At 31.1% G+C, this 9,258-nt stretch overlaps 1 protein-coding gene across 3 annotated transcripts; it reads right to left on the bottom strand.

Moving 5' to 3' along the window:
• Nucleotides 1–210: 210 nt before the first annotated feature.
• Nucleotides 211–6,319, bottom strand: LOC112708744 (uncharacterized). 3 transcript variants are annotated; one of them, XM_025760682.3, is made up of 5 exons: nt 6,185–6,319; nt 4,775–6,055; nt 4,489–4,674; nt 2,496–2,713; nt 211–633 (listed from the first exon to the last, which is right to left on the bottom strand). In XM_025760682.3, the coding sequence occupies exons 2-5, from the start codon at nt 5,726–5,728 to the stop codon at nt 591–593; spliced, it is 1,401 nt and encodes a 466-aa protein (XP_025616467.2). In that variant the 5' UTR covers nt 5,729–6,055; nt 6,185–6,319; the 3' UTR covers nt 211–590. The 3 variants fall into 3 exon arrangements, with proteins under 3 accessions (XP_025616467.2, XP_072058422.1, XP_072058423.1); XM_072202321.1 differs by having other exon boundaries at nt 211–630; XM_072202322.1 differs by having other exon boundaries at nt 211–630; nt 4,775–6,265.
• Between the last annotated feature and the right edge of the window lie 2,939 nt (nt 6,320–9,258).

Genomic DNA, 9,258 nt, shown 5'->3' with positions numbered 1-9,258 from the left:
TCTCTTCTTTTTTCCCTCAGCTTCAAAGAATACTAACACGGGAAAGGTAGAACATGTTTTCTTCCAAGTCTTGGACAAAATATTGAAAGAATTTCACGAAGGATGTGCTCTGCGAGATTCGATATCATGTCCATAGCGCGTGCCTGTCACTATATATATATATACAACAATACAAATACTAAAAAAATGGTAAATGAGTTGAGAAAATATAAAACGAGAAGATATATAATTTAATTTAAAATTTTAAGGCATCAACTTAGTAAGTCTATTTCGTCTTATTAATTTAATATAGTAATTAACATATACTTAAAAAAATATCCCTAACAAGAAATTCTCCAATAGCGAAGCTTTAGGAGGGCATCAGAATGCACACAAAGCTTTAGGAACTACTCATCACCATCTCAATCTAATATGCAAAATTATTATGCTAATTTTTCTGCTTTTAGTCATAGTAGAAGAACATTAGGGATGCAACAACCACAAGCAATGATTCATAATAGGTCTTCGATTGCAGTTGGACCTGGTATCTTCATAATGTATTGTTGGGAAACCAAATCATGAATCCTCAATGTAGCATGCATTACTTGACGCTAGGACCGGTCGTTGATGCCACCGCCGGACAGAGAAGTACTGCTGCCAAAAGAGTTGAGTTTAGGTGAAAATATAAATCCAAGCCAAGCAAATAAATAACCCGCAGGTAATGTTGTAGCATTGCAATTGTATGAATTACAATTATATAGCCTTTAATTCTATCATCGTTTCTTGCTTTAACAGGTTTAGGGAATAACAAACCTCAAGGAGAGATCGATTTGACTATGCATGTGGTAATTTTCTAATGTATGGTTGATATAAATAGATGAAAATATTATTAGATTTTATTAACATATATTAGGATTATTATAGTTTCTATTGACAAGTATTTGAGTTAATTAATATATTTGTTTATTTATTCATTATATTAATCGTAAGAATTGATGGTTAGCTGAGGTAAAACTCTTACTTTTAGTTTATTAAAATTAATTTTTAAATATAATTTTTTAAAAATTATAGCATATGTTAAATTAAAATAAGATATGATTTGATAAAAGTTTTTGAGAATATATTCATACTTGTAAATACATTATTTTTAGAGTAAGTTGCCTATATACACTTATTTTTAGAGTTGAGAAATAACATAAACCGCTAGATTTTCATGCAGCATGTGAATGATCAGATGAAGGAGGTGAAACAAGCATAAATCACACAGGAGAAGACAACAATTTATGTTAATATATTTTTTAGAATAATCTGCTGTATTCTGTAGTGCAAATTATACACACATTTATAAAAGTATATAGACAACAAATGTCTTTTTTTTTTAACGTTATTTTAGGTATATAAAATTTGTTTTAGTTTTTTACGGTATTTTTTACTCGGGTCGGCTAAGAACTAATCCATCGTTATGACTAATCTATTACCATACACAAGACGAAATTGAAATCTCCAATACGAATTGATGTGCTAACAATTAGACTAATCTAGCTTAATTAATGACATGAATTAAAATTAAGTTATTAACTCATTAGTTCGTATTAAAGATTTAAATTTCATCTTGTGCATGGTGATAGATTAGTCATAATGATGCATTAGTTCTTGGCATACTCAAATAAAAAATACAATAAAATACCAAAACAAATTCTATATACCCAAAACAACATAAAAAAAGACACTTATTACTCATATACCTTTTATAAACATGTTAATAATCCGTTACATAGTGTAATACTGAAAAACATATTATCATAAACCGCTGGTGCTTCCAACGGTTCATACTTGCTTCACCTCCTTCAGAAATTCTACACCTGATAGCGTTTTTGATCATTCACGTACTGCATGAAAAATACGCTAGCCTATAGCAGTTTTTTGTTATTTTCTTAAACCGCTACATAGAATTATAAAAAAGTGTATATGGGTAATTTTTTTCGTGAAAACTGTATTAAATAATTTTAATTGCTATTTATTTTATTTAAGTAATCTACCCAAAATACTACGTAGATATTAGAAATCAGAAATCAATCATTAATTAGTTAATAAATAATATTTATTAGTCACAAAAAAATAAAAATATTTATGTATTATTTACAAAAAATAGTTTGAGTGTACTGCTGTAAAAAGTATTTGATTATTCTGGAATAAGATATTTGATTATTTTAATATAAAATCTTTTATAAGTTTAATTATTTTGATAAAAAATCTTTGTTTGACAAGCAAGCTTGATTATTCTGATATATATTATTTTTAATAATAATTTATTTTTTATGCTAAAGGAAATTTTCTATTATATTATAGTTGAAAGTTAAAACAACATGCATTATGAAATTTCGATGTGAATGTTAAAGCAGAACATATCAATTACTTTCAACTGGTTCATCAACAGTTCAACACAAAGAAGGTAAGAAAAAAATAAAAATAAAAACGACCTAAAAAATTGCAGTTGTAATTTTATATTGTCTTACCGTAATGAGTCCCACTCTAACTGAAAGTTAAGCTGCAGATCCGGGGAAGAAAAATTTATTGGCAATGAATCCAAGAGTGCTTCACAATCACTGAGGTTCTCATATTTCTTAGGAGAGCTTGTGACTTTGACATCTTTCAAATCACGCCACCAACATTTCATTTGACTTGAACTGCACTCCTCTCCTTCGTTGTTGCACCTTAGCTTCTCCAATAATAGCTGTTGTTGATTTGGCCAATTGACAACTAGAATTAGATCTTTAACTTTTCACTGTATATTACTTTACTGTAAAGATATTATTTTGATAAAGACATTAAAAATATATTTTTTTAAGATGTTTACATGTAATGATATTATTAGATATTTTTATTAAATCTGTTAATAATTTATTTTTTATAAACCAAAATAAAATCAGTTTATTATAGCAATAATAATAAACCTAATTATTCGTATTATAATTATTAGACTCGATTTGATCTAATCGATTTACACAATTTAAATCGAATCATGATTAAATTTTTTGATAAAAAGATAAATATATCCTTGATTTTTATTTAAAACGAAAACAAAAAAAAAATCATAATCCAATAGGTTATATAAATTGATCGGTTTGACTGGATCTGATAACAATTAAATTTATTGTTATTGTTATAAAAAAATTAGTTATAATCAGTATAATACGTTCAATAATAATGTGACACATAAATGTCTTTATAAAAAGACGTTTTACACATCTTTATAAGAACATCCAAAATTATATATATATTTTTTTTATAAAAAAATTCACAGTGATAATTTTCCCTATATGCTTTAAGAAGATGTAAATAAATCTTTTTATAGTCTTTCTAGATAACTAGCCAATTATAACCAATTATTCGTTGGATTACAAAGAGGTTCAGAAAATATCAAAAACAACATGTAATTCATTCTAAAAAGTCAATTTTATTATCACAGCAAAAACAAAAAATTATCTGAAATCCTAATCTCTTCCCTTCCCACTCCGCATCTTTCTTCTAAAAAAAACCGCCTCCTTTCGCAGCGCTTTCCTCCTCCATGTATGCGCTTCTTTCTACTGTGTGTGCGCTTCCCTCCACCACGCCTTTGTTTCTCTCCGCCGTACGTTTGCTTTCCTCCGCCGTGCACTTTTCTCCGACGTTGTTATCGGTCATCCCTCTGTCGTGCTCGTCTTAATTAAAAAAATTTATGTTTTGATTTTTTTATGTTTTTTTATTTAAAAAAAACATTCAAAATATACAAATGACACATCTAAAACTAAATAAAAAAAAACATTCAAAATCATTATAAAAGAATATTTTTAATCTAACAGAAGAACACATCTAAAACACAACAAAAAGAAATATTTAAAATTATTGTACAAAAACTTTGAAAAAGGTGATCCGGAAAAGAAGAAGAAGAACCAATATGGAGAGAGGGGGAGTGCAGAGGGAAAGAAGAAGGAGAAAAAAAAGATAGGAGGAAGAGGAGAAGAGAGGTGAAGAGAGTGGAAGGATACGTGTTTTTTAAACATAAAACTAGTTTTAAGATTTAAAATCAGAATTTTCTAAAAAGTTGGCTACTTTACTGCATATAGAATTGGTTCATAAACTTTCTCATTTTTTAATATGTATTGTTAGATAATAAATTAACATAATAGCACTCAGAATAGAGTTATCAAACATTTTCAAGCTACCGAAACTGAAAGATTCAGAACTAACAACTAAAATAACAAAAAAATCCTTTAGATTTTAAAAATTGGCAAATACAATTGATGATAATCTTACATAGTATCATGTCAGTCTTTTATATGTAACAAAAACAAAACTATTTTACAATTTATCAATTTTCTCAACTTAGTAAATCTTTAGAAGGCTACTTTAACCCTTTTATTATCTTTCACATGATTTTTGTTTTTTCACGAATCAAACCACTGAAAAAATTGATCATGCATTGGACAATCAAATCAGGAGTTAAGGGGCAATGAATCAATGACAAACCTTAAGGAATATTCTGCTGCATACTTTCAGGTTCAAAGAAATAATAGCAGGACGGAAGCTCCAAAACAAATCATTGATAAGAAGCACACACAACTCTTCAGTTTCTTCAGCTACCAATAACCTCAATTGTTTGATCCTTGGCAAAGGGACTTGAACATTTTGTAGTACATCTTCATTGAACACAATCTGCTCATCCAAAATACAATTCCAACATAAATGACATCAAAGTTCTGCATGTAAAGTTTTATTTTAGCAACTAAAACAGAATTTGGTAATGTACACTTACAGATGAACCTTTCATGATTCCAAGATACAAGGATACCATAACATTTCTTGGTGCTATGTTCTGGAGAAATGCCCTAAGCCTTTTCAAATCCATAATACGAAATTCTATTGCCAAGACAACATCAAAATCCACCTGATTTGAACAGTTCACAAAAGACATAGCTGCTGGCATGTGGCTGGATTGTCCAGAATATCTACATGACTCTAAATTCGGCGCATCGATCCTAGCTTCCTTCAACTCTACACAAGCCTCGAAGGACAAAACCTTGAGGCGAGAACTGGAGATCATTAGGCTCTCAGATGTAACACAACCACTTAATTCCAACCTCTCAAGGAAAGGAAACTTGTCAAAAAGTTCAAGCAACCATTGGTTAGAGACAAAAACAGAACTCACAGCCCCTAAAAGAAACACCTTCAAATTTCTGCACTTGTCTATACTGATATCACAAGGGAACTCTAATTCGTCATTACCAAGATGAAGATACTCTAGACTCGGCACATCAACATGAATTTCACGAAATCCAGAAAACTTAGCAGACTTTAGCTTAGGCAAATCATGTATTTTTACATTTTCCAATCCAACACAGGGCTCCAATACTAAGTCCTCAATCATAGGACAACCAGAAATGAGATCTTCAAGCGCTTGTTCATGTCCCAAATAAACATTAACTAAGGACAATATCCGCAACATAGGGAACCTAATTCTGTGATTTACAATCAATTTGTCTGCTCTAATCTTCCCTGACAACACTAATTCAGTTAATGACTTGGCTTTCAGTACATCTGGTGGCAAGTAGTAATAATTATCAACCGCGCGTGAGTCAAACTCACATCCAAAGAAACAGTCAGCAAGTTCAAGTTCAAGCTTTAGCACCTGAATACTACCACTTTCACCTGCTATCTTCATCCACCGGTCAACGAGATGTGGCATGAACCGAGGATGGAAGAACATCATACTCAGGTTAAATTCTTTGATGGCAAAGCCGTGGTGGTGGAAACCTAACAAGTGTTCTGTCCACAGAGTTGAGGAAGTTGTTGACTTTCCTTCTGTGATCTTGTATCTTCAGGGGATCATTTGTATCCTCAAAGCGCAAGAACACGCCTTGGTCAAAGCCGTGGAAGACCAAGATGGGGAATGAGGACCATGTTTCATGCCAAGCCTTGGACAAAACACTGGTCCTTGCAGCATCTTCGTAAGGCAACCTTGAAAGAATGTCATGCAGGATTATCTTTGGCAGATCAGAAATTTTGTCCATTTCCTTAATAAGATCTCTGCGCTCCCCTAACAGAAACAATTACTAAGGATTAAATAATGTTCTTCAATTACATTCAAAGTCATTGATATATTGAAATGAAAAGTCGTAGTGGGATGCAAGTATATGAAAAAGTTGTTTGAGTGTAAAATGCAAACCAGTGTGGCAGTGTGTATGTGTTGAGACTGAGATCGTTGATGTGCATTGAGATTTTGGTAAAGTGTGAAAAACCTATCTCATCTTCATCTGCTATGAATTATTGAATATATTTTTCAAGCAACTATCTTTCTTTCTTCCTTGCCAGTGCCTTGTCACGTCAAATATGACTCATCAAATATTTCAGGTTAAGGTTTAATCAACTTTCTCCCATTTGAAAGTTGTGTAGCATGTAAAACACTAAAAGGAAGGAGTGGGAGGAGATAGTGGAATTTAGCGATACACATGAGCCGGCTAGTTGGAAGATTTTAGTGTGATTTTATTGGGTATAGAATTGGGTACGGATTTTAAAATAGATTCGATCATTATTTAGAGTTGGGATCATTATTTAGAATTGGGTTCAAATTAAGGCAAACCTAGTTTCACCTATTCCATGTGCATCTTAGGGTTACTAAAAAGATATATATGTTTTAAATTAATTTTATTATTATGTTATATTAATTATAAGATTATTGTTTGTTTTTAATCACATTTGTTGAATTAGAAAATAAATAAAAAAAAGTATGAAATTAGAATTTATGAACAAATTTAAGTTTAAATATGGTTATCAACTTTTTTGCAACAAGTATTTTTTTTTCTTTATAAATGAGTGCATCATAATTTTATTACATAACATTTATCAAGACTCGGATTTCACCCAAGTTTTAGTGTGGCCCGAAACTAGTATGATTTTACCAGGTCTAGAATCGGATAAGGATCTTAAAAGTAGACCCGATCATTATTTAGGGTCGGATTCGGGTCATGGTGAACTTGATTTCACCCGACTCATGTGCACCCTTAATAGAATTAATCAAAACTTAAAATAGTATTTTTATATTTAACAATAAAAAATAAATTAAGTTATATTACTAATAAAATCTATTATTTTTTTATTAATATTTGACTAATTCTAAATTCTAAATCTTAAATTCTAAATTCTAATAGTACAAAGAATTAATCTCCACATACAAGTGTTTTTGTTATACACGTCTTACAAATTCATATACTCATTTATACCTAAAATGTGCCTTTTCTGGCACGTTTAGTCCACGCGTTTCTTAACAGATTTTTCAATCAACGTGCGAGAATATATAACTTCCATTTTCAAAAGGATTTCATTTCATTTTTCAAATTTCTTCTGCATTTTCTTGCCTTTTCTCTTCGATCTCTTTCATGTGTTTCTCTTTGCATTCTCCTCGTCGTTTACGTGTGTTTCTCTTTGTATTTTCTTTCTTCCTTTTTCTCGATTTTCATTGTTTCTGAAATCAAGCTCTGAAATCGTTTTGAATATAATGGATGATTCAACTTCAGATTGTCAGCAAAACCAGAGCGAAATGGATTTTGAATTTAAATCCAATGAAGTTTCTGAGGTGAGGTTTAATTCCAGTTAATATTTTTATTAGTAGTTTATGATTGTGGAGCCGAATAATATTGTGAACCTTGCCTATAAAATTTGCTATTCACTGTTTGTTGTTTGAATTGAATGTAACGTACCAGTTCTGATGAATTTTCTGCATTTTATGTCAGACTTTCGGGTGTAAATCAGGAATATTTGGGTGTACCTTAAGAAAATTTGGGTGTATTTACAATTTATGACTTTTCATTTAATTGAGGGTGAATTATCTTATTCTTTTAGTTGAATTGTTTTAGTTTCTATTTGACGATGATTCATTAATCTGATTTTTGTTATTTTTTATAATGGTTTTATAGTTGTATTTGCATTCTATAGTTTATGCCTGTTTTAATATGGTGTATTTTGGACTTTTTTGGTGTATTTTGCAGCCACTCTGTGATGTTGATGAACAGTTTGTTCTCAAAGTTGGGATGACTTTTAACACCCTTGAAGATGTTGCAAAATTATATAAGAATTATTCGAAAGCTGAGGTTTTTCTACAAGAGTTCGGAGTACAAATAAGAAGAGAAATGAAATTAAGAATCAATTGATTACATATAGCAGAAAGGAAAAATGGAAATCGCAAATATCTCCAACAGAGAAGACAAACCTCTCAGCAGGATTAAATTGTCCTGCAAGAATTTATATACACATATTAAAGGACATCGATGTTTGGATCATTTCCAAGGTTGTGTTGCATCATTCACATCTTTGTTGTGCAAATCAAGCTGAGATGCTTAAACAGCACAAGGAACTAAGTATGTCCGTGCGTCGTACAATAGAGAATAACGAGAAAGTCGGTATTAGACTAAACAAAACTTACCAATCATTTGTGGCAGTACTCGGGGGTCACTGCGAGTTAAATTTTATAAAAAAAGATGCGAGAAATTACACTACGAGAGAAGTGCGAAATATTTCGAAACTAGAGAGTGCAAAAGAATTCGGAAAATACTTATTAAGAATGAAAGAGAAGAATCAGAATTTCTTTTTCGAGCTCGAACTCGAAGACGATCAGTCGATTAAGCTTGCTTTTTGGACGGACGCAAGGAGCAGGGCTGCCTGTGAGTATTTTAAAGATATTATTTCATTCAACACCACCTACAATGCAAACAGGTAATATGTTGTTCTGGTTTATGATGTTGAATTAATGTTATTTTATAAATCTGCTGCAGAGGTGTATATTGCATGTTTTTTGGTATAGACAGTTATTATTTGGGTGTATTTAACGATTTTAATTCTGCTTTGTCGTAATCTGTTTCAGGTATAATCTAGTTTTTTATTCTTTTGTCGAGATGAATCACCATGGTCAGTCATCGCTTTTGGGATGTGCTTTGATGAAAAATGAAGATATTTAATCATTCAAATGGTTATTTGAATGTTGGCTTCGTTGCATGGGACGAAATGCTCCAAAAAGATTCTCACCGATCAATGCGCATCAATGCAAAGAGCTATCGAGACTTGTATGCCCACAATAATTTACCGTTGGTGTATTTAGAGCATCATTAAGAATATTCCAAGCAAATTAAACAGCTACTAGGTACACCTAAAAATTGAACAAGAAATGAGCCATGTTGTTTGGAACTCTCATACTAAAAAATCATTTGATAGGAATTGGAATGATTTTATAACGAAGTATGGTCTTGT

The sequence above is a fragment of the Arachis hypogaea genome, chromosome 9 (assembly GCF_003086295.3).
Source record: "Arachis hypogaea cultivar Tifrunner chromosome 9, arahy.Tifrunner.gnm2.J5K5, whole genome shotgun sequence".
Taxonomy (NCBI): Eukaryota; Viridiplantae; Streptophyta; class Magnoliopsida; order Fabales; family Fabaceae; genus Arachis; species Arachis hypogaea.
This window is presented reverse-complemented; position numbering and strand designations above follow the sequence as displayed.